This window comes from Chlamydotis macqueenii, chromosome 23 (assembly GCF_036417535.1).
Source record: "Chlamydotis macqueenii isolate bChlMac1 chromosome 23, bChlMac1.mat, whole genome shotgun sequence".
In the NCBI taxonomy this organism is placed as follows: domain Eukaryota; kingdom Metazoa; phylum Chordata; class Aves; order Otidiformes; family Otididae; genus Chlamydotis; species Chlamydotis macqueenii.
In genome coordinates this window covers 3,369,431-3,393,062 of record NC_141578.1, presented here as the reverse complement: position 1 = coordinate 3,393,062, position 23,632 = coordinate 3,369,431, and the positions used below count along the sequence as shown (strand labels likewise).

The window sequence follows — 23,632 nt, the reverse complement described above, 5'->3', positions numbered from 1 at the left end:
CTGACTTCCCCGCTGCGTTTCCCACTTTCGAGCCTGCCAGCGAATTCCCATGGAGCCATTTTTAGCTCTTGCCTGGCCCCAGTACCAGCCGAGGGCTCTGAGGAGCCCTTTATGCTCCCAACGGCTCTGGCCCACTTTGTAAATAAAGCGGGTGCCTGTTTTCTGGCTGCGCCCTCACCCCAGCCCTCCGCCAGCCCCTGCCCCGGGCGCCAGCCCCGGCTGCGGTGGGTACGTGCCCTGCCCGTCCCTGGGGCACCTCTCCCTCCCGCGCCCCGGCTCTGCGAGGGGCAGGCTCCACCTGTGACCTGCATCGCAAAAACCACAGAGGGAGAGAAAAATAACAGCAATTTTAAAAAAAAGAAATAATTAAAAAAAAAAAACAAAAACCCCAAACCATACTTTGCTGCGATCAGAGCCCAGCCTGGGGATGTTTGGGGTACAGGGTGGCTGTGTGTCCGGCTGTGCACGGGGTGTCTGGCTGGCTGTGCACGGTGTTCGGCTGTCCATGCACGGTGTCCGGCTGTGCTCGGTGTCCGGCTGTCCACGCTCAGTGTCTGGCTGTGCTCGGTGTCCAGCTGTGCTCTATGTCCGGCTGTGCTCGGTGTCTGGCTGTCCGCGCTCGGTGTCCGGCTGTGCTCTATGTCCGGCTGTGCACGGGGTGTCCGGCTGTGCACAGGGTGTCCGGCTGTGCTCGGTGTCCGTGCACCGCCCTGTGGCAACAGCCAGAAACCAGCACCGTGGCCCCAGCCGCATCCTGGCCTCCAGCCCAGCACCACGGGGACCTTGCTGAGGGTGCCCAGGCTGCAGCGGGGGCTTTGCAGCAGACCCCCCCCCGCCAACTCCTCAGCCCCAGGGCGGGGGTCCGGAGCAGGGGCTCCATTTATCCAAGAGAGCATTCTGCCTCCTCGCCTGCCCAGCGAGCTCCTCTCTTGCCCTTCGTCAGTGCTTTATTTATTCCCCCTCCCCGTGCTGCTCGGGCTGGGGTCCCTGGGGAAGGGGTGCCGGCTCCCAGGGTGGGATGGGCTGGGCTGTGCTGCAGAGGCGGCTGGAAGCAGATGTGCCCCACAAAGATGCAGCTCTTCCTCTCTCTTTTTCTTTTTTTTTTTTTTTTTTTTTTTAAAGATTGTAAATATAGATAGAGCTTTATTTTGTTAATAAGACGATGAGTAACTTAACCTGTATATTTCATGTACCTGTTTACAATTGTTGCCCCCCATCCCCTGGCACAATAAAGATGACTTTTTGGAGCAGAGCTCTGGGTCTGGACTTTACCAGCCCGGGGATGGGTGCTTGTTTCCCCCTCTCCCCGAGCACAGCCCCCTCCTCAGGCTCTTGCTCCGTGTGTGTCCTGTTTCTCAGCTCTTTCTCCTGCCCTGTCCACCCGTGGTGGGTCCCGGGCTGCTCCTTTCTGAGATACCTCCACCAGCATCTCTGCTCTGGCCTTCCTCAGCTGCAGGAGATGGGCCAGGTTCACTCCTGGGGACCAGGGATGCTCCCCCTGCCTCAAATCCTGGACCAGTCCCCACAGATCCAGCATCCCTCATTTCCAGCTACCAGCAGCTTTTTATTTTGCACCAAAATGAACACCAGATGCAACAACAGTCCCGGTTCTTCCTGGGGTGGGTTCCTGTGCCCGTGCGGAGGTGGTGGGTGCCTTGTCCCCACACCACTCGCCGCGCAGCCAAGGCAGGGGCAGAGGGGTCCGATTCCTCCCCTCAGCTGATGCACGACCACTGTGATGAGCTGGAGAGTGCTCAGCAGGCCAGGATCACCCTCACAGAGCCTGTGTGCTGCCAAGGGATGAAGCTGCGCCCGGCTCACGGAGCAGGTCGGCTCCATTCAACCTCCTGCCGGGGGCGCGGGTCCCATGCAGGGACACAGCCAAGAGAGAAGCACAGGGATGGTGCCCATGTGAGGGGCAGGACTGACCCCCCCGGCCCTGGGGGAGACGGGGAGGCTGGGAGGCCCTTGCTCTGGCGGCGTGGGATGCTATGAGGGAAGCCACGACGGGAGCAGGGACCACGACAGCGGGGAAAAGCAGAGCCAGCCCCAGGCTGAGCACGTCGCAGGGGGTGCAGGCACCCAGCGCCCGCCAGCAAAAGCCCGCGTGGCTCGCAGCCACCGCCTCGCCTCGCACCATCCAAACCGGAGCGCAGCAGCACCCACCCCTCACGGAAAAGGGTCCCATGCTCGGGGACAGCCCCAAGCCCAGGAACAGTCCTGACCCACGGAAGGTGCTGGTTTGGGGGTGGGAACCCAAGTGGCACCTAGCAGGCAAGGCAAGAGGGGACGAAGGGCACAGTGCGTGCGTGGGGCAGCCAGAGCAACTGGGCAGCTCTGGGGGCTCCTGAGCAGAGTGGGGGGACCCGTTTCACCCCTCAGGGCCAGCACAGAGGGAGCAAACCAGGTGCCAGGCCAAGCAGCAGTCATGCCAGCAAAGCACAGACCTGCCAGGCTCCGGGGCCGAGCCGGGGCTCGGCGTTAAGGCGATGGTAAGGCTTCCTCACGTAGGCAGGGGCCTCTCCGAGGCCACGGTCCTCTCTAGCATCTCACGGTCCAGTCTCAGGTGTGTCCAGGGTCTCCTTTAACCGGTGGCTGGGACAGATCTCCTCTCTCCCTTCCCACCGTCGGGACCTGCCCTTGGCCCCGGCTGGGGCGGGGAAGGGCCGAGGGGGATGCGAGGGCTGTGGATGCAGCAAGGACAAAATTGCCAAGAGTCTCACGGGCCAGAGATGCTATTTCGAGATCTGCAGGGCTGTGACCACCGGCTTCATCTTGAAGTACTGTTTAAACCTTAGCTTTGCATATCTGCCAAGAGAGGAGAGAGGGACAGATATGAGACACGCGTGCCCCAGCTCCGTGTCCCCCAGCCTCAGAGGGTCCCCCCAGCACGGAGGCGTCACTGGGATTTTCTGGCTCCAGTCATTTAACACCGAACCGCGCTGGGAGCCCCCCAGCCCCAGGGGACTCACCTTAAGAAGTTAAAGTCTATGGTAGAGTATTTATCCTGGATCAGGCCCCAGCACGCCCAGAGGAAATGAGACGCCTGCAACAGACAAAGCCGGGATCAGAGGCGGGCACGGAGCATCCCTGCAAACGGGACGAGTGGCTCGTGCCTCTCCTGGCCGGGTCCCAGAAGTCCCGCGGCTGTGACGACAGGACACGGGGTGGCAGCCAGCTGGGGCTGGCTACATGGGTGGTTTTATACACTGCGGAGGCTGGTCCCAGCCCGGGCGAGAGATGCCAGCAGGAAGGATGCTGAACAGCCGCACAACATGCTCAGGGTACCAGCCTCTGTGTTTGCAGCCGCAGTGTCCCTCCTGGCAGCTCCAGCCAGGACACCAGTCGAGATTTTGGCCCAAATTTCCAGAAAATGGGCTCTGCCTGCCCAGGGCATTTACCAGAGAGGATTTCCTCATGCACAGCTGTGTCCAGGGTCCACCTGGCCTCTCTGAAGGGACGCCCAAGGCCACAGCTATCACAGACACGCTGTCCCTTGGCATGTCTTGGTGCGACGGCAGGTGGCCAGCGCTATCTTTGACCTTGCCCAAGGGCTCAGTGCCTCCGAGGAGCAGCCGGGCTTTTTGGGGCAGCCTCCTGCCCCAGGTGCCCCCAAACCCCCAGACACCCCCATCCTCGCCAGCCGAGCTGCAGCGCGAAGCCTTGGCTCACCGGAGAGCAGAGGAACACCTGTCCCACGAGCAGCCCTCAAGAGAGGCTGGCTCCTTCCCACCTCCACCACTCACCAAAGAAAACTTGTTCACTTGCACGTAGAGAGCCTCCAGCTCCTCCTCGGACACCCCCGCGTCTCCTGGGTCCCCCTGGGTGAGCTGCTTGTAGGCCTGCAGGTAGGAGCGTAGCCACAGCAGCTGGGTCTCCTTGCTGGGGTAGAGGCGGTAATCCACCTCCTTCACGCCTGCGAGGGGAGCCGGGGTCAGCGATGCCCCAGGAGGGTGAACGGGAGGGCTCCCAGCATGAGCAGAACCCCTGCTAGGGATGAACCCTAGCAAGGTTCACCCCAGGGTGGAAGCCCCATCCCTGGAAACATTCCAGGCCAGGTTGGATGAGGCTCTGAGCAACCCGATCTGGCTGGGGATGTCCCTGCTCTTGGCAGGGGGGTTGGGCTGGATGGACTTTGAAGGTCCCTTCCAACTCTAACCATTCTATGATTTGAGGTGCCCACCCAACCCCAGCATGGTTAAGAGCTGGGCTCCTGCGTGCGTTGCATCCCAGCCAGGCTGCTTATCGCCGGCAGCAGAGACCCTCCCTTGCACATTGCTCAGGAGGAGCGGCCCCGTTTTCCCACCATGGGACTGGGGATGCAACCACCTCCTCCATCCCCAGGGACAGGGAGACCCTCGGTGCCCCGGGGAGGAGCCCGACTCACCCGCAAACTCGTTGAAGTGATTTCCAATGTCGAAAGCCTGGTAGTTGTAGCCAGTGTACTCGTAGTCTATGAAGCGAACGTGCTCTGCGGGGGCAAAGGCGGGGGCTGTGAGAAGGGCTGGATGCGGAGCCGCCCCGGGGAGGTGGGCGAGGGTCAGACCCCTTGGCTGGGCACCCAAAGCCGCTGCCACGAACCTCGCGTCCCGTCGTAGATGATGTTCTTGCAGAGCAGGTCGTTGTGGCAAAGCACGACAGGGGAACCCAGCTGTGAGAGCGTTTCCTTCATCCAGGCCAGCTCCTGTTCAAGCATCTCCAGGCTGGGGACGTCCTGCTGGAGGCTGGGGAGAAGAGGACTGGGTGGAATCACTTCTGCTCAGTGGGAACCTCCCTTGGGGGCAGAGGGGAAGCTTTGCCTCCTGCTTCCCTCCATGCATTTTGAAAAGAGACTCATCAGTGACACAAAGCGAGGGCTAACAAGGCCAGTTTTGGCAGGGAGGTCAGGTTTGGCTTGGACATCCTCCGGTGTGCTGTGTGGTACCCAGGGCACCTGGCAGACGCCACGGCGCAGCCTCAGCCCTTCCCTTCTCCCCAGTAAGACCTGCCCTCACCCCCCAGATTCACCCAACCGGCCACCGAGCCCCCCCAGCACTCACTCCCACAGCACCCGCCTAACCCCCAGGCACCGGGAACATTTGGGCTCTGCCGGGGCACCTACCCTCTCGGTAACCTCAGAAGCTTCGATTCCAAGAAGAGAGATGGTTAATTATTACCTAATTGGCTGCGCTGAAGGTGCAGGCTTGGGTAAAAGTCTGCCCGCAGCGGGGCGAGCGCTGAGGAAAGCCCCGCGTCCCGCTGCTGCTGCTCAGGGAACTGGTTAATTATTCGCTCGCCTTCGGGTTCATTCACCTCCGCCGCCTCTTGGGGCTGCCCGCATCCTTTGCCGACAACGCTGGCACTCACCTGGCGTGAACCCAGGCTCCCAGAAATGGGATAAACTGGTTTGAAGTGGGAACTGGCTGCTTTTAATCTATACTGGGTTTCTAGCATCCCCTCCAATGTCAGCTCAACCTTGCGGCTCAGATCCCCGCCGTAAGAAGGGCTTGAGCTTCGGTTTATTCTAGGGAGGGCTTAAAATGCAGGCTAGATTTGCAGGGAGGAGGAGGAGGCAGATTATTACAGCGAGTAGGAGTCTCTGGCTCGGGTTGGATCCTGCCTGGGTGCTGTACGAACCCAATGCAGAGCTGTCTCTGCTCTAACACCGCTGCTGGACTGGTAGGAGGAAAGGGCGCGCAGGGATACCTGCATCCCACCCCCTCTTGGGGGCTTGGCTAGGAGTTTTCTCGCAGATCATGGAGTTCACTTGCAGAGGGATCATGATCCAGAAGCAGCTGCGCAGCCGGATCCAGCCCCAGCACCATCGCAGCCCCGCTCACCCACCCCAGACACCCGCAGAGGCTTTACCTGGGAACCGGGGCTCTTCCCCTGGTCCCGTACGGGGAAGACTTAGAGACGGGTGGGCAGCGGGTGCCCAAGCCAGAGCCTGGCTCTTTGGGATCCCTCTGCCTTTACCTGGGGTTGGATACCTTTGGGCTGAGATCCGTCTTCACGAGGGTGAGGTATTTGTGCAGCTTCTGCCAGAGGATGGGCTTGGGGAGGCTCCCGTTGGCGTGGATGGCGTGTACCCGGGCCATTTCCCGGGCCACCAGCCTGGAAGGAAACAGGGATGGAGGGGTGAGGGGTGGCCGTGCAGCAGCATCCTCGAGAGGAGTGCTCCTCAAAACCAGCCTTGAGATGTCCCGAGAGGGGTTCCCCAAAAGCCGTGTCAAGACCCTGTCTGGGTCGAAAGCAGCGTTCGCTTTTCCAGATAAAAGCCGCGGTTCTCATGCAGTGCTCTTTATTCGCCAAAAGCTTTAAAAACATGGTGATAAACTGGCTGCAGCTTGGCCCATTTATCCCCCAGCACCATTTGGGTGCACACCGGCCATGCTCCTGCACCGCTCTGGAGCAAAGGCAGCAGTGGGGGGAGAACTGGAAACACAGAGCGAACCCCTCGTGCACCGGTTCCCCTGTCCCGCGTCTCCCCGCACACCCAAGGACGCGGGGGTCCTGCACACCTGAAGATTTTGGGGTCTCGCACGTGGTCGGGCCCCAGCGCGATGCCTGGCAGGAACTGGTAGCAGAGCCCGTTCTGGAAGGCGCAGTAGAGGTCAGGGGCGCAGCCGTGGGCACGCAGCACCTGGAAGTTCCTCAGCTCCGTCTCCCGGTCCACGAACAGCTCCGTCTTCCTGCCGTAGACCCGGACCAGCACCGCGTCCGCCATGCCCTCGTCCGTGTAGCAGGCCACGAGCTTGTTGGTGATGCCGTCGGTGAAGAGCTGGAGGGGGAGAGGGGCGGCAGAGCCGATGCCTGTACCTCCCTGCCATGCCAGCCGGGCACGGGGGGAAAAAAAACCCCTTCCCACCAGCAGACCCCAGGGAGAAAGCAACAGGCAATGGGCAAAAGAGAGCATGAAGCAGCCAGGAAAGCTCCCGCGGCAGGTGGCACAAGTTTTGCAGGGCCTTGAGGCTCAGGCGTGAACTGGGGCTCTGCAGGGTGCCACAGGCACGAGGCTTCAGCCGCACAAAGCTGGCGATTCGGGTGGAAATCCTGCCATTTCCCACCCGGCAGCTCAGGAGCAGCTCGGGCCAGATGTGCCGCCAGCACACTTGGCACCCAAGCAGCCCCAGGAATCGCTCCCAAAAAACGAGCACAAAATGGAAAAAAAAAAAAACCAACAAACCACTCCAGCAAACAACACGGAGCAAACACCACCGCCCCATCTCCTCCTCCTGACTCTCCCCGCGGGGCCGGGACGCTGATAGGCAGGGACGTCTCTGCTGGGGACGTCTCGTGTCATTGCTCTGACGGCTCCTCACAGATGGAAAGGGAGTTTTGTTCTCCTGTCGCCCCGGCTTGGCCGCCTGCCCGCGCACATGCAGGGGCTGCCGCTGCCGCCGCCCGCGCCGGGCTCCTCTCTCCATCCCGCGGCCATTCCAGTTGCCTCCGGTGCGCTGAGGGGTTTGGGTCTCCATCACCCCACAGGAGACCCTCGCCCCGTCACCTCCCCAGGCAGGCGGGACGCTCAGCCCCACGCGGTTCCCGCTCTGCAGCGATGCCGAGCGTGCCGGGGTGCCGCTGCTCCTCACAGCAGCGATTTCTTTATCCCATTTGGGTTGGGCGAGCCGGAGCAGGTGTGATGCTGGCGGAGCAGGAGGGGGGCGAGGGCGCATGCTACGGCAGCAGCGGTGCTCGGGGGTGGGACGGCTAATTTTAGACATCCCACTCAGCAACTCACGCTCCTATATAGGGTGCCTATATATAGGGCTCCCCATGCAGCCTCCCGAGGGAAACTCCAAGCACTCGAACGAGACACCCAAAGTTAGACGGCGCCTTACACAGCTGGCGGGTGTTGGTTTCGGGGCAAGCACGGCGAGCTGGTCACCACGTCCCACTGGGCTGAGCCCCTCAGCTGCAGCTGGGGTGGGCTGAACCTTCTCAAACAACCGAGTTGCTGTTCCCAGGGCAGATAATCTGTGTTTCCACCACGGTGCCACGCTCGGTGCTCTCTTCTCCTTGTCCTGCCAGGCCCCAGAGGCCAGAAATTCAGCAAGCAAAAGGTGTCACGGCCCACCCCTGCAGAAGGCACGTTGGCCGCCGGCTCCACGTCGGATGCTCAGCGCCACAAGATGCTCAGCGGCCGCCTCGCCTGCAAAGTCCTCGTGCTGCTTTGTGTTGCTGCTCAACAGCCCCATCAGCCCTTTCCAGCGGGTTTAACAGGATTACTGAGCCTTATCCCCCTCCTGAATTCTATGCCACTAACTTTGGAGACTCACACGTGGTTCGTCAGCAACCCGCGCACACGCACGCAGGGGCTCGCCCAGTTTGGAGGCTCGCCCGACCGCGGCTGCCTGGGAGATGCCCGGTGCTATTCCTTGTGGATCCAGAGCACAGTCAGCTATCAGCAGGGCCACAGTGCTGGTACCAGCCCAAATCCTTCCCTGCTGCAGTTGTGTGATAGCAGGGAGGGGGGAAAGAGCGAGTGTGACTCCACGCCTTGCGGCAATTAAATGTGAAGCGAGACCCCAGCCCCATGGAAAGTTGCTGAAGCGAAGCAGCTCCGTCCGACATCCCGGCGCTGCGCCTGCCATGAGACCCCTCGGCATCCCCCGAAGCGCCGTCGCATTCGCCGTCTCCCCATGCAGGCACCCCCAACCCCAGACGCAGCCGGCAGCCCAGGGCCGGACTGCAGCAGGGCACCTTGTTGCCAAAATCGGGGGCTAAAAATGTCCAGTGACACCAGAGTCCTCAGAGGGGCTTGGCTCCACATCACTACTGCTCTTCTTATCGTCAGGTGAGGGATGGAGGAGCACGCGCTTCCCTGATAGCGTGGCTGGCTGACTCACGGATACCACCCGTGCCTTCTCTGTACGGAGATGCTTCTGCCCAGGGAGAGAGCTTAGAGGATGAGGAGCAGGAGCCTTGGAAAGCGGCCACAACCTGGAGCACAGGGGACTGAAGACCGCAGCAAGAAGAGGGCAGGCGTGGGAGGCCAAGCACTCAGACCTTGGTCTTCCCATCTTCCACACTCTGCCCCAAGCGCCGGGAGGTTTTTCCGCGTCGCCGGCACAGCCTGGTACAGCCCCTGCAAGCAGCTGTGCACCGGCACGGCGCAGCGAGGTGGTTTGAAGCGGGCACCGCTCCAGCGCGTGGAGGAAAGCAACCAGGAACGCTAATAGGAACCAGCTGAGGACCAGTGCACCGCTCCAATCCCCGCTCGAACAGCTCTCGCAACAGCAGCTAAGGGAAACGCAACTGGAGGTTCCCCCCCCCCGCCTCAACTCCTAACATTTTCTTTTGCTTTTCTTGCCCTTTTTTTTTTTTTCTTTTTAATTAAAAACACACGCACGCACACACAAGCTGCTGTCGAACACTGACCCCCTCTGATGCCTGGAGAGAGCCTGGATACCAGAGCGCTGGGGTCCCTCTGAAACAGCCACCGCCATCCAGGTCTGCTCTCGGTGCTGCGGAGCCCGAGACATTTCCTGCCCCTACAACTCCGCGCTCCGAGGAACTCGAACTCCGAGCTTCCTGCCTATTGCCATCTGCCCTTTCATATGTATTTTCCTGCAGCTTCTTGTATTTAATTACACTTGGCTATTAATACATTTTTAATGACACTGCAGGCACAGGGGAAGCGTGTGCCTTCAGAGGACACGCATACACACGTGTGTATGTTTCAGTGCACGCAGCTCGGCCACCTCCACGCTCCCGTGCCCATCGCCAGGAGCCCGATGAGGGCACCGGCACCACCAACCTCGTTTTTCCAGCCTGGACCTGGCACCCCTGGGCAGAGGTGAGGAGGGGGAAAGGGATTCCCACGTCAGGCAGCTGCTGGCCCCGCTCGGGACAGCCGAGCCTCGTCCCACACGAGGAGCCCAGCTCTGAATCCCAGCTCGCATCCAAACTGGTGCTCAGCCCACGCCACCCGGCAAAGGTGCCATCCCACGGGTAAGCCAACCGGGATCCGCTCCCGGCAGCAGGGGCCTGGCAGCACTGGATGCAGGTAGGGGTGCAGCACCTGCACAAGAGACTTTTTGGGGGACCAGCAGCGCAGGCTGCAGCCCCAGCATCCCCCCCCACCTTGGCAGCCTGGAGGGACCCTGGGGACACGCTTGCATCCGCAGTCGCAGCTCAGTGACTGCCTGAGGGCTCCCCAAAGCCTGCGTGGGGGGGGGAAGGAGGGCATCACACCTTCGCGCACCTGATGGGCCCCGGAGGGGAGAACTGGGGATGGGGGGACGGGATGTTGTACCCTCCTCGGCAGGTCCTAGAGCCCCCCAGGGTGGGTCCCACAGCCACCCTCACGTGGGCCTTGTAGCCCCCCCACTCCCCGAGTGAGCTGTGTGGCTGCCCCACGGCGGGCCCTATAGCCCCTCGGGATGCGCCTCTGCAGCCCCCTGGGACGATCCCCGCTGGGGTTGCGTGGGTGGTCCCGGCGGGGGTCCCGCAGGCTCCCCCCCACCCTCGGCGGGCCGTACCTTGGTCTTCACCCTCGCCAGCTCCCAGCCGGGTCTCAGCTCCCGCATGAGCCGCAGCGCTCCGGGCACCACATCCCCCTCATCCACCGCAATACCGAGGTGGGGTACGGCGGGGGTCCCGGCACCGTCTCCCCGTTCCGGTCCCGGGCAGTCGGGACAGCGGCCGGGCGCTACGGCCATAACCAGCTCCCTTCTCCCGGAGCCTCGGCCCATGTGCCGGGGGGCTGCCGCGGGGAGGAGCCGCCCCGCCGTTGGGAAGCCATGAGTCACCGGCCCGCCTCCCGCCCGCCTCCCGCGCCAGCGCCCGCCCGCATTGTGAGGTCACCGCGACCCGCACCGGACCCCGCACCGCCCCCCCTCCCCGTTCGCTCACCGCACCTGCTACCGGTGCCCTCATCCTCATCACCCCTCAGCCATCGCACCCCGCCCCATCCCTTTGGGGTCTGGGATAAAAAGGATGGGGATGCTGCGCGCGGGATGCGCCCCGTGACGGGCTCCGCTCTGGACCAGCCTCTCCATCCCACCCACCCAGCGCTGACCCCCGCAGAAGGTTTACAGGTGGGCTAGAGAGCAGTTTTTTTCTACTTAAACCTGGAGCGCAACTCGTCCGTTGGCACAGCCCGCTGACACCGCTCCCGCCCGGCTTCATTATCAGAGGAAATAACAGCCGCACATAGCTCGGAGCGGAGAATGCCCCCTCCAAAGTTTACAGCTGGCTGCGGCTGAAACCAGCTAAATGGACCATGGAGACTTGGGGAAAAATCATTTAAGGAAGGGGAAAAAAATAAATCAGCCGGTTCTCCACCTTTCTAAATATAGAAAGAGCTCTGTCAGTTTTAATAGGATGGTCATAATTGCTCCCGCCGCTTTGCTGGGCTGAGCGTGGCCTAATTGCTCGCCCGTGACGATCAGCGGAGTTCATACGGGGCAGTTGCGGGTTAGCGGTGCCTCGCAGCCAGGAGCGCGCAGCAGCCACCGGGAAATTGCCCGGGCGCAGGCGATTAGAGGTGTTAATAGGCTGGCTTAAGGGGCCCAGGAGCTGTGCCGCAGCAGCCCAGGCGTTTTTCCTTCCCGCTGCTTTGAGCGGCTGAGCTGAATAGGAGCAGAACTGGAGCCACAAAACCCATCCTATTTTAGGCCAGCCTGGCCATTTTAGCCTGTCCACTACAGGCAGCAGCCGTCACGGAGGCTTAAGTCACCAGATGCTTTTTCAAGCTCACAGCCACTCGAGCCTTCTCCTGAGCACAGCCTTTGCGGTGTAGAATAAAACAGAAGAGGCTTAGTTATTTCCAAGTGGAGATTTTCCCTGCACTAGGAAGGAAAGGGAGAAGCTTGCCAGAGCCTCTGCACAGCCAAAGGTTGTGGAGAGGCCAGGCTGCAGCCCCAGCGCTGCCCTGTGCAGATGTTCCCACACCGAGGGTCCCTGGGCAGCTCTGCCCTCCCTCCTCTGCCTTGGATTTCCCATCCTCGGAGACCCAGGGCTGTGCATCCTGGCGTTAAGAGGTTTAAACGCTACGCGGTTGCAGGGACCCTCCCAGGAGGGACAAACATCCGCTTCGCCACATCCTCTCTGCGCTGCTGCTCCGTAGGACAGGGAACGGGGGGGCGGCGCTGGGTGAGAGAGCTGGCGAGAGGAGCAGCAGCTGCAGCCTACCTGGCCAGAGAGGTCACACAGCAGCAGCAGCCATTTCTGTACCGGCAGGAGCATCGCTCGCCTGAGCGTCCCCGCAGCCTGAGAGGCAGCTCGTGTCAGCCCGCACTCCCGGCAGCACTGGGAATTCATCAGCAGTCATCGCTGGTGACAGAGATGAGGATGAGAAGCTTTCAGGAGCTATCACACTCAGACGGTGGCTCGCTCCAGGCTCTGCTCATGAAGCCCAAGCGTTGCGCTCTGCTTTACAGGCGCATTTCCCAGGGCTGGGCTGAGGATCACAACAGTCACAGCACCTGAGCTGGTCAAACTGGAGATAAGAGCTCCTGTGGAGCATCTCCACACACAGCCAGGACAGAAGCAAGCCTCCAGTTGCTAGCTCAAGCCAGCGTGGCAACGAAAACAGATCCAGGCACCAGGGCGGCAAGAGCTGCCTTCCTGATGGGACAACATCAGCCACCCCTCGCCAGACCCTCAGGCACCTGCCCCTCCCCAAAGAGCAGCACGGCAGGCACACTGCCCTGTCCTTCTGACCCCACCAGCGTGACCGGTGGTCCCGAGCCTGCCGTGGGAAGGCAGGTCAAGGTACATAGCCCACACAACAGCTCATCTCCTGCAGAAAGGGCTTGTTTGCTGTTTGAAAAGACCCTGATTTGCCTACATGGAGAGGCTGTGGCACTGGCTGGGAGGGTGTGTCACTCTGAGGAGCAGGGAAGGACAGAAATTGCCGTGGTAGATCCCAGCACAGGAACATTTCTTGTACAGTTCTTTTAGTAAACATGTCTGATTTCTCCCTTCTGCAAGAATAAGCATCCACTCAGCATTTTCTTGCTCTGAGACTGTTTAATATTAAAGTCATGGAGAGGAGTAGGGTTAACACCAGCTAAAACGATCATTAAACACAGCCAGATTATTTGTCTCCCATTCGAAGAATAGCACAAAAACTGTAACAGACCATCCCTCCTCAGCCTGCAACCTGCAAGCACCTCCACGGCAGCCAGCAGCCATTCACCACGTGCCAGGTGCTCCATTGCACATCACCCTAAAAATCCCTGGAGACGCAACTCCGGACACAGGATCCCGCGCCGATTTCCAGACTGAACACACGGGCTGGAAGATGTGCGTAAGGCTCGGTTCTCCCCAGCAGCAGAGGCTCTCGGGAAGCAGAGCGGGGGTTTTGGAGTGGGAGAAGGCGAGGTTTTGCAGTTGCTTCAGTACAGAGAGGAGGTGGCTGAGCTGTAGGGAAACGCTGTTCTCGTTTGCACTTCAAACCATTTTTTCTCCATGGTACTCTTGCCTCCAGGCTGGTTCCCCCGTCTCTCTCCCCATCAGCGGGCTGTGGCAAAGCCGATGCGGTTGTTGTGCCGGTCAAATTTGGTGTAGTAGTGCCCAATGAAGCTGGCGCCCAGGATCCAAAGGGGACCGGCTGGGGGTGGGATGTCCAGCCCTGAGAAAGCCACCACGCAGACGTCCTCCCCGTACTGGGATTGCTGCAAAGAGGAGATCCGTGCAGTGATGGAGGTGCCAGGAGGGAGATCTCTGCTGCAGCGTGATCCCCAGCTCAACACCTTCTGCTTGGCATCGTCCTTCCTTCCTCTGGGAGGGAGGATCCCTGCCTGTCTTTGCTTTTTGCAGCTCACCCCAAATCTCCCCCCAAAACCACCCAAGGGAGCAGCGATGCGTTGGTCTGGCTCATCTGAACACCTCTGCTGAACAGGAGCGCTGGGGGAAAACCAAGAAGCATCGTTCTGGGGCTCATTTCGGCTGCCTTAGGGGAGCCAGGAGGGCGCAGGATGCTGCAGGATGCCGCACCCCGAGCTGCATCGCTCTCCCCGACAGACGCACCCAGCCCAGGGAGAGCCGCCCTCCCGCCCCGCGGAGGGATGCAGCTTACCCGCAGGACGTAGGCTGGGCCGCTGAGTGTGTAAGCCTTCCCACCCAGGTGGAAGGAGATGTTTGGCAGCTGAGGGACGCGGTCGCAGTCAACCACATACTGTGGGGAGGAGGACAGAGCGCTGAGCCCCTTTTGGCTGGGGTGCAGGCAGCAAGGGGGCAGGGAGGGGGGGCAAAGGGGGTTTACTCACCTCTCCTTCGGCCATTTCCACTGCCCCGATGGCTTTCATCAGCACGGAGACGGGGCCGGCCGGGCCGGTGATGTAGGATGCTCCCGTGTCGACAGCCACTGAGCAGCCTTCCTTGCAGAACAGGATTTCAGCCCCTACCGACACCCTGGAGCGGGAGGGGAGACCCTCAGCCTCCTGCAGCCCTTGCAGCTCAGCTCCCAGGGCCATACAGACCCACGGGCAAGTGTGCCAGGTCTTCGTCCAGGGAATATTGGCCAAGCAGAGCATCCGCTGCTCCCGGTGCCTCCAGGGTATAGACTGTCCAGGGGCACCAGGAACCCTCCCTTCAAGCTACTCAAATGTGAAAGACAGGGTTCATCGTGTGTGGGTTTTTTTTTTTTAAAAAAAAAAAAAGTAAACAAAGCAGAATTGTTTCGGTGCCTCACGCTCCTTCTGCAGGACCCAAGGGGGTTAAAAGCTCTTCCACTGCAGCTTCCAAGCTGAATCAGCCCACGGTGCCACCCCCTCCGCATCGGCTCCTGGCTGAGCGTGGAGATGCAACTCAGTGCTGGAGGAACCAGCCCCGCTCCCCTCCTGAGGGAAAAGCATCCTCCAGCAGCACCGAGTGAACCCAGGCCTCTGTGGACCACCTTCCCCAGCACCCAGAGAGCTTTTCCCAGGCCCACCCTGAAGGTATGCAGGATGCGACCGGGTGCTGCGCAGACGCCTCACCCCTTCATGCTGATCTGCCAGTAGCCGCTCTTGCTGACGTTCAGGTAGTGGAAGTCTCCGGTGTAGTAGGTCGGGTCGCTGCCCCCGAGGATTATTTCCCCGCCGGGTTTCAGAGGAGAGTTCCTAGGGTGCAAAACACAGCGGGGTGATTTCCCCCCCTTCAGCTGCTGTCCCTGAAAAACCGTCGAGAAGGGGCTGGCCCCGTCGCCAGGCTCTGCTGACCCCGTTAGCAGCGATGGAGAGCAAGTTGGAGCAGAAGAAACCCCGAGTTAGTTCAGAGGGGTGCGAGAGCTCGCATGCCGCGTGCTGAGGTCTCCAAGCAGGTTGGTGCTGGCTCCTGCGCGGTGCAGGCATGCGGGCAGAACCCGGTGCGGTGCTGCTGCAGTGCGTGAGCTCCTACGGACCAACACCGAGCAGGGCTTGCCCGGGGCTGGGGCAGCGCGAGTGGGGTCTGCTGCCCGGCCACGGGGTGCAGGGGTGGCTGTTAGTGGGTGCTGCCTCGAGAGCACTTGTGCTCTTCGTCTTCTTACTTCGAGGCGCTGCAAAGAAAGAGATGCTCCGTAAGCCCATGGTCCCAGGGCAGCTGCATCCCCGGGACCCCAGCAGCACCCGCACAAGGCTGGGGTTGCAGCCAGCATCGTTAGGTTTTGTTCGTTATTGATGGATCCACCTTTAGTTGAGGCAAAGAGCTACCACGCCTGTGTTAAGCACGCATTGGTCACCCCACATGGCCAGGCTGCTGTACCCGGGCGGTGGGGAGTGCTGGGGTGGGGGGACAGCGTTCCTGCTCTGCCAGGACAGGTCTCCCACTGCTCCCGGGGTGTTGGGTGCTGCTGGGAGGAGCGATGCTGGGGCACAGCAGTTTGGGGCAAGAAATTAAAGGAGGTTTGGCTGCTCGTGCAGCTTTTTCTTCAATAGGTTTTTGTTTGGTTGGGTTTTTTTTTTGTTTGGTTGGGGTTGTTTTTTTTTTTTTGGTTGTTTTTTTTTTTAATTTTCCCTGTAGATGAAACACTAAACCCACTCCTGGCTGTGATTGCTCGAGCCCCACTAGCAGAGACAGCGACTTTGTACAATCCGACAGTGACAAACGAGCAGGGAGCAGCTGCTCCCGGCCTCGGCACTCCCTGCCCAGCAGCTCCAGATAAGCATCCACCTGGCCCTGCCTCTTGTGCCGCCTCATTCCACCCCAGCTCCTCCAGGCACCCTCCCCACGCTCGTGTCCTCCACCTCACCCCAGGTCCTGCAGCCCCAGCCATGGCTCATTCCCAATCCCGAGATGCAAACCCAGCACCCTCATGGTTGCGATGCTCACGCCCTGCAAAACAAACACCTCCCCAGCGCCGGAGCTGGCTTCCCGGAAGACCCACCGGCTGTAGTAGACGGAAAACACGTCCTCCTTGAGGATCTGTTGGGAGAGGATCCGGTCGAAGACGGGGGTGATGCCGTCGATGGCCTGGCTGGGGTAGCCCATCCCCAGCACACCATCAAACCTGGCGAAGATGAAGGGGAAGGCAGGCAGCGCCGTCGCCTCGGCAAAGACCTGGATGATGGGGATGTCTGATACCTGGGGAAGGGCACAAGGGTCCTTGCAGGGAGCTGGGGGTGGGGGTAAATCCCCCCAAAAAAACCCCTACTCTTAGGTAACTGGGGATGCTCATACAGGGGAGTAGAGCAACCTCCTTGCTGAGCTAAGTCTGAAAATTCACAGCACGTGCTCACCATGACGATGTCCTGGCTGAGGAAGCCTTTGACGCTCCCCGTCCCGTAGCGGATAGCGAAGCCCGTGCCGTTGGCTATGTACGTCCGCGACTTGGAGGAGTCGTAGCGGCTGTGGGAAACTGAGGAGAGGGAGAAGATGTGTCAAAGAAAGTGAGGAAAGTGGCAATGGCAAGACCGACTGAGGGTCTCTGCTTCCCCGGCCTCCATGGGATGATGAACCCACCCTGTCCCAGTGCCGGGGGACCAGACAGCAGCAGGCAGACCCCGCTGTGCAACTGTAAGCCCACCCCAGCCTGCTTTGACCAGTTTTTGAGATGGGGGGATGTGCCCACGTTCGCTGAGCTGAAGATGGAGGGGGTCAGCCCCCATCCCGGGGTCCGGCCGTGCCCCGCTACTCACCACAGGCGCTGTAGAGGGGGGAGCACTTGTAGGACGGCACCCATAGGTTTGCCGAGCCCGTGTCAAAGACCACCTTGAAGGTCTGTGCGGGGGTGCCGATGCTGATCTCACCAAAATATTGGGTCTGGAAGAGGCATGGTGTTGGGGGGCATCAATGGGGGGATGGCTCGAAGAGGAGAAGGGGCTCATGCAGGCACCAGTCCCCCGGCAGCAAATGCACCGTGGGGTGCAGCAGGTGGGACCCAGGGCAGTGTTGGGGTGACAAACCCCCACGGAGGGCCAGACTCACGTCCAGGTAGTTGGTGAGGAGGGTGGGAGCCGTCCCGTTTCGGGGTCCGACCGTGCCGCTGCGCCTGCTCTGCCTCAGCTCCGGGAAAACGTCCGACACCTTCACTCCCATCTCCCGCAGCGTCTGCCGGATGGAGGGCATCCTGCGCAGGGCGATCCTGCCGGGAATGGGGGGCTTAGGGAGACCCTGGCCTCAGCAGGACACCCCCAGCTCCCCGATACCCCCTCCCCCGCTCTCCCGTTTTGGGAAATCCAGCCAGATGGCTCTAGATGGCAGCAGCTCCCCGCTCCCACGGCACCCCAGCCCCACAGCGGCCCCGTGGAAGGAAGGGGGCACGCACCGCAGCCCACCCGGGGCAGGGACCCCACAGTGGGTGGCTCCTGCAGGAGGCACCGACCGACACCGGGCAGACCCAGAGGGGCTGAACTCAGCCCCACATTTCGTCTTGACCCCCTTGGTTATGTGGGAGATGGGGTTGATGCTGAGCCACGCGGTGCTCAAGGGGAGCGAGGAAGAGGAGCAGGGGAGCGAGGAAGAGGAGGTGTGCTAGCACAGGAGAGAAAAGGAGGAGGAATGGGGTTTCCCAGCAGCAGGTACTGCAGGAGGAGAGTCCTGTCAGTCTTCAGGTCCAGCCCCAGCACCCAAAACCAAGGGGAGACATCAGGACACACACCATTGCGGGTCCCCTGCAACACACATGCACGCTACCTCTGCAAAGCCTGGGCTGGTGAGGGGAAGAAGCTGGCACCCCAGGTCACGGCCAGGACCACCAGATACTGCTGCACCCTCCTGCTGCGTCCGGCCGGCATCCTGCTCTCCCAGGGCAGCCACCTCCTTGGCCAGCAACTTCGTCGTGTCCCGAAGGGGAGGATGCTTTTATAGCCTGGGTTTCTGCATCCCTGTGGGTTTCTCCTCCCCTCTGGCCAGGGGAGGGCTGGGGATCCCACGGGCTGGACGCTGACCGTGAGGGTCCCTGCGGAGGGTGACGTGGCCGGGAGAGCCCCATGCCCGGTGGCAGGCAGGCAAGCTGGCTGGCAAGCAGGCTGGCAAGCGTGGCTGGCACGGGGAGCTACGAATAGCTGGGAGCCACGGGCCCACGCTCCTTGGGGTTATTCGCCTGTCAGCACCTGGCTGTCACTAACACGGCGTGTGCGTGGCCCAGGCCAAACGCCTGCTGGTGTCAGTCAGGAGAGCCGGTGGGTGATGCGGACGCAGGTGGTGGTGGCTCGGGTCTAGACGGCACTCTGGCCAAGGAGATGTCCTCAGGCTGCAGAGGAACGGGATTTTCTCCAAAGGTCTGGAGGTGGGAACAGCAAAGGGTGCTCAACCACAGCCTGCTCAACCATCAACTGCAAACCCACCAGACCCCACTGCCCTTACAGGGGCTGCTCTGAGCCCAGCGAGGGGGAAAAGCTTCCCCCAGCTCTGTTAAACCAGTGAGGGAGCACAGCCTTAACCAGGGCCTGGGGCAGAGAACAGCTAAACTCATTGTAGTGGTTGCATATGATACAAGATGAAGGTATGAGCATCCACGGCCTGGCCAGGCACGCTGCGACTGGGAGAATCAGAGTGTTCTCTGCCCTGTACGAGCAGGCGACAGGGGAGCCCAGTGTGGCTCTGGGTGCCCGAGCTGCTGTGCCCACTCTGTCCTGTGTTTTGGAAGGGCGATGCTGCCCAAGAACCCCAGCGCGGGCTGCAGAGAGCTCCTTTGTCCAAGGTGCATCACCGGTCCTCAGCGGCTGCATTTCCCCAGGCGGTGCCCAGCTCGGGGAGGGGTGGGGATCAGGGCCCGTGGCTTCGAGCCCAGTGCTTGACCTCGGGGAACCTCCGTGGGAAATGGCTGCAAAGGCAATAAAAATGTTACGGGAAGAAACCCGATGACACACTTGCCCCTGCCTCGAAACCCCCAGCTACGCAACCGCGCTCCTGTTGCGGGCGAGATTTGTTTAGGGCATTGCTGTCACCCTTGCTCAAGTGACATGGGTGCTGGGGGGCTGAGGAGGACACCCCACAAGCTACAGACAGCTCCCCTCCAAAACTGGGGCTTCAACGCCTCCTTTCCCTGTGGGATTTTGGCTGTGGCGCTTGGAGCCAGGGGAAGACTGACCTCGGCGGGCACCGAGGCTCTGCCCCACGGGTCGCAGCCCCGCTCCCCCCAGCCCTGACGTCTTTTCCCACGCCAAGCCCCGGTGCTGCGTCACTCTGGGGAGCCTTGTGCCCCGGCACAGGTTGTGGTGAGGCGCAGAGGTCAGGAGGCAGCAGCTCAGCCCAGGAGCTGCAGTGATGAGGAGCGAGCCTGGCAGGGAGCCACTGGACATAAATCCCCTTTCCGGGCATCCCGCGGGCTCTGCCTGCTTTGCTGAGCCCCATTCCCAAAAGGAGAGGCCGAGGCTACAGCGTGACTTCAAAGGAAAGGGGCTACGTCAGCCGGGGGAAGTTGGTCCCAGGATGCGGGGTCACGGGTCTCTGGTGTTTCTAGCTCCACTTTGACCCACGGCCAAGGGATGCACGTCTGCAGGAGCCCTGTTAGATGCTCTGGGCATGGCTTTCCCCTGGGAGGGTCAGATGGGCTCCATTCCTGTGGGGTAGCCAGAGCAGGATGCAGCTGGGAATCACAGGGGGCTGCAGGGAAGAGGCAGCAGGAGCTTGCTCTGGTCCCCAAGGCTCTCTTAGCCCTTCCCCACCGGGGGGGTGGCACCACAGCCCTTTTGAAGGGAAACCAGGGCATAAACAGGCAAAACCAACTTACCCAGGCCCATCGGAGAAGCGAGGGCCATTGCCTTGCAGCAGCTGGTGACCTGCCTCCCTGGCAGCACTGCAGAGCAGGACACCTTCCTCCCTGCAAGGAAAATCCCCACGGGACCTTTTCCCTTCACCTCCACCAGCAGCAAGCAGGGATGAGCAGCTGGTGCACGGCAGCAGCGATGGAAAGACCTGAGGCAGGGCTTTAAATAGCCTGCAAAGGGTGTGCTTGTCCCCGGGGCCGTAGGAACCAGGGGAGGGGGAAGGAGCATCGCTGCTCTGGCTGGAACGGCTGAAGCAGGAGCCGTGGCGAGGAAGGACATCAGCCAGCTCTGGGACCACACTGGTTTTATCCCCAGCCCTTCAGGAGACCCAAGCCCTGCAGGGAGGATGCTTAACTCTTCTCACGCAGCCTCGAAGCATCACCTCCCTTGGATTTGCAGTGACTGCAACCTCCCCGCTCGGTCCATGTGCTTCTAGGGGAGACCTGTTGCAGTTTGCTGCAAAGGGCTGGGCTTTGGTACCATTACGTAGAGCAGCTCGTCTGGAAACAGCAGGGAAGTGCTTTTATTTCCCCGCCTGCTTTCAAGGAGTCAAACCATTGAGCTAGGAGTGATTTCAAGGAAAACGCTTTCCAGAGAAAAACAAATGCTTTCCTGCAAGATAAAAGTGTTTCTCTCTATTTTAAGAAATACGCTTGTTCAGCCTAACACTGAAAGTTTGAAACATTAAGTGCTTCCCTCTCTAAAGAGAATCATTAGGAAGTTTTACCAAATGGCCTTATTTCTTGAGGGACCTGTTAAAACAGAAAGAGAGGCAGATGTATTTCTGTTCTTCCCACACATTTTACGCTTTTCTAGTTCATGAGTTTGTTGCTAGTAAAAACACACGAGGCTTGTGAGGATCCTCGTTCCGGATGACCAAAAAGCTCAAGCACAGAAGCAACTTTTGGGAAGGGCTTAGGGGAGGCTCTGGGTGGCACCGACACCGGGGGAATTTGGCCATTGACGTCAGCAGAGCGGGGGCTTCACCCGAAATGTTTGCGTAAAACCAGAACTGCTCTGGCAGGGCACAGCGAGATCGCAGTTTATGGAACCAGGGGAAAGCATTCCCCTGCAATAAGTTTTGGAAACGCAGGCTGGGGAGAGCAGCACCAGCTCCAGCTCACTGCTCCATCCCAGAGGCAGCTCGCAGCCGTTCCTGGGTGGCCTTGGAGCATCCCTCACCACCGCCCTGGGATGCTGCTGTATCCCGGCTTACAGCACCTCACAGCAGTCGGGGCACACGCCCTGCTCATCCCATGCTGGCTGCCACAGGGATGGGGGCATTAAACAGCGGGAATGACCTTATCCTGCCACGATGGCTCTAGGACCATTCCTCTTCCTTCTGGTGAAATCCGAAAGATGAAGCTTGACCAGAAGTTACTCTACAGCCCAAATTTTCAGCAAAGACAGGAATTGCTGCTGGGTACTAGCAAGGCTGCAGCCCTCACTTACCTGCATGATGTCCAAGCCCATGCTTCCTCTCCCATCCCTCCTTCACAAGCAGCTGCCCAGCTCTCACTCTGCTCCAAACCCCTCTGATTTGTCACCAAAGCTGGCCCTGGTACCAGCAGGACAGAACCCACCTCCACCTTCCTCCTCCCCACAGCCAAAGCCAGGCTCATGCTAGTTTCTAGCCACTTTTTTTTTCTTTTTTAAATTTTTTTTTATCCCTCTTGAAAGCCCCCCACTGCAAACTACACTTTAAGTGAATACACCCCACCAAAACCAGCAGCGAGGGAGCAGCTCCCACCCAAACCAGACCTCCCAGGGACACAAAACAACCAAACCCAGCTTTAGCAAGGGGCTGCCCTCATTTATACCCGGGCTCAAGCAGGCTGCTGGGTGCCCAGATGAGTTACCCCACATCAGCTGAGCTGTGGGAGCAGCTCCCAGCTCCGCTTTCACCTGGTGCAAAGCCACCGCAAGCCTGGGCACAGGTGCAATCCCTGCCGAGTGCCAACAGGCACTGCCACTGCGCTTCAGTCAAGAGGGAACAGGTTTAACACAAACTCCTTAATTAATTCGTGCAAGTTAAGAATGGTATCTGCACAGGGACCAGCCTTGATGTGATTGCCTCCGTTTAATTAAACTCCTGCTTGCACGCAGCTTCCCAAGTGCTCGTAGAAACCTGGCTGGCATCCATCTAGCTCGTGTCTCTGATCGCGCAGACCCACCGAGTTATCCGACCAGTTCTCTGGCGGTTCCCCTGGAGAGAGGAGTTTCTGCAGCCCGAACAAAAGAGCTCCATGAAATTCATCTGAGGTTGAGCTAGGAGAGCTCTGCACAGCCCTCGGGTTCCTGCCTGCCGTGAAGTTCTTCCTGTGAGGAGCCATCCCCTTGCACTGGGCGATGCTCATCCTCCAGAGCATCCGGCAGCACAGGTCCTGCCTGGAGCAGGGCTTAAAAGCACCTGATGTACCTGGGCCTGAAGAGTTCTTGAGGCCAAATCGGCCGTGAGAGGACACAGAGAGGCCATGGTGGGCGATGTGATGTGGTCCCCAGCAGCCGGCCAAAACAGCTGCTTTCTGTCCCTACAGGAAAAAAAGAGCAGCAGCTTCCCATCACCGTGTGCTGGGGCTGTGAGGATGTGTGGCAGATGAAAAGGCACCCACACTGGCGTTGGGGCGGCCACGGGGTGCTGGAGATGTTCCCCTGGTTCCAAGCCTGGCAGAGCTGTCCTGGTGCCCACCATCACTGCAGCTCCCAGCAGCTCCATCCTGCCAGGCAGCAGCCAGTCGGTCCAGCTCTGCTCTCTCCCGGCTGCATCCCACGGGAAACAGGTCTATGGGAAACGCAACTCCTGGCCCATAATGCTCAGAGATACCAGCACTGTGACCCTGTGTTTGCTCCAGACCCAGCTCCCACCTCAGCATCTCCCAATTAATTAATAACCCCAGATGTCATTTGCTGTTTCATGGTTGTTGAATTTCGACGGGGTAATTTACTCTCCTCCGATCAGGTCATGAAATGTTGATGTGGTTTAAGGGGTGTTTTCCTAACCTCCCCTGCCCTCTCCCGTGGCTGCCCGGGCTCTGCTCTCCGCAGCCCACATCCCCGCGGGATGCATGGGAAGGCAGCACCATGGCCGCTGCCTGCGAGCCAGGGCTGCCCGCACTGGCTGGGGCTCATGGCCAGGGCAGCCGGGGCCATGGCCACTGGAAGGTCCCCGTGCCATCTCCAGCCATGGTCATGGGAAGGTCCTTGTGCCACATGGCCATGGGAAGGTCCCCATACCTCCTCCAGCCATGTCCATGGGAAGGTCGCCATGCCACCTCTAGCCATGACCATGGGAAGGTCTCTGTGCCAGCTCCAGCCACGGCCATGGGAACATCCTCGTGCCACGTTGCCGTGTCCATGGGAAGTTCCCCATGCCACCTCCAGCTACGGCTATAGGAAGATCCCCATGCCACCTCCAGCCATGTCCATGGGAAGGTCCCCGTTCCATCTTCAGCTGTAGCCATGGGAACATCCCTATGCCACCTCCAGCCACGGCCATGATGCCTCTTGGTGACACTAATTAGATGCCAGAG

The 23,632-nt window shown here is 60.4% G+C and overlaps 2 protein-coding genes across 2 annotated transcripts; both read right to left on the bottom strand.

Moving 5' to 3' along the window:
- Positions 1-1,130: 1,130 nt before the first annotated feature.
- On the bottom strand, positions 1,131-11,271 carry ETNK2 (ethanolamine kinase 2). Its single transcript, XM_086765879.1, has 8 exons — positions 10,464-11,271; positions 6,501-6,760; positions 5,956-6,093; positions 4,582-4,724; positions 4,388-4,471; positions 3,747-3,916; positions 2,973-3,046; positions 1,131-2,808 (listed from the first exon to the last, which is right to left on the bottom strand). The coding sequence occupies exons 1-8, from the start codon at positions 10,674-10,676 to the stop codon at positions 2,736-2,738; spliced, it is 1,155 nt and encodes a 384-aa protein (XP_086622005.1). The 5' UTR covers positions 10,677-11,271; the 3' UTR covers positions 1,131-2,735.
- A 1,666-nt stretch (positions 11,272-12,937) lies between these two features.
- Positions 12,938-18,125, bottom strand: REN (renin). The gene is made up of 9 exons (XM_086765701.1): positions 18,025-18,125; positions 17,317-17,473; positions 17,028-17,151; positions 16,629-16,747; positions 16,268-16,473; positions 14,910-15,032; positions 14,199-14,343; positions 14,009-14,107; positions 12,938-13,604 (listed from the first exon to the last, which is right to left on the bottom strand). Exons 1-9 carry the CDS (start codon positions 18,123-18,125, stop codon positions 13,443-13,445), a joined length of 1,236 nt encoding a protein of 411 aa, XP_086621827.1. The 3' UTR covers positions 12,938-13,442.
- Between the last annotated feature and the right edge of the window lie 5,507 nt (positions 18,126-23,632).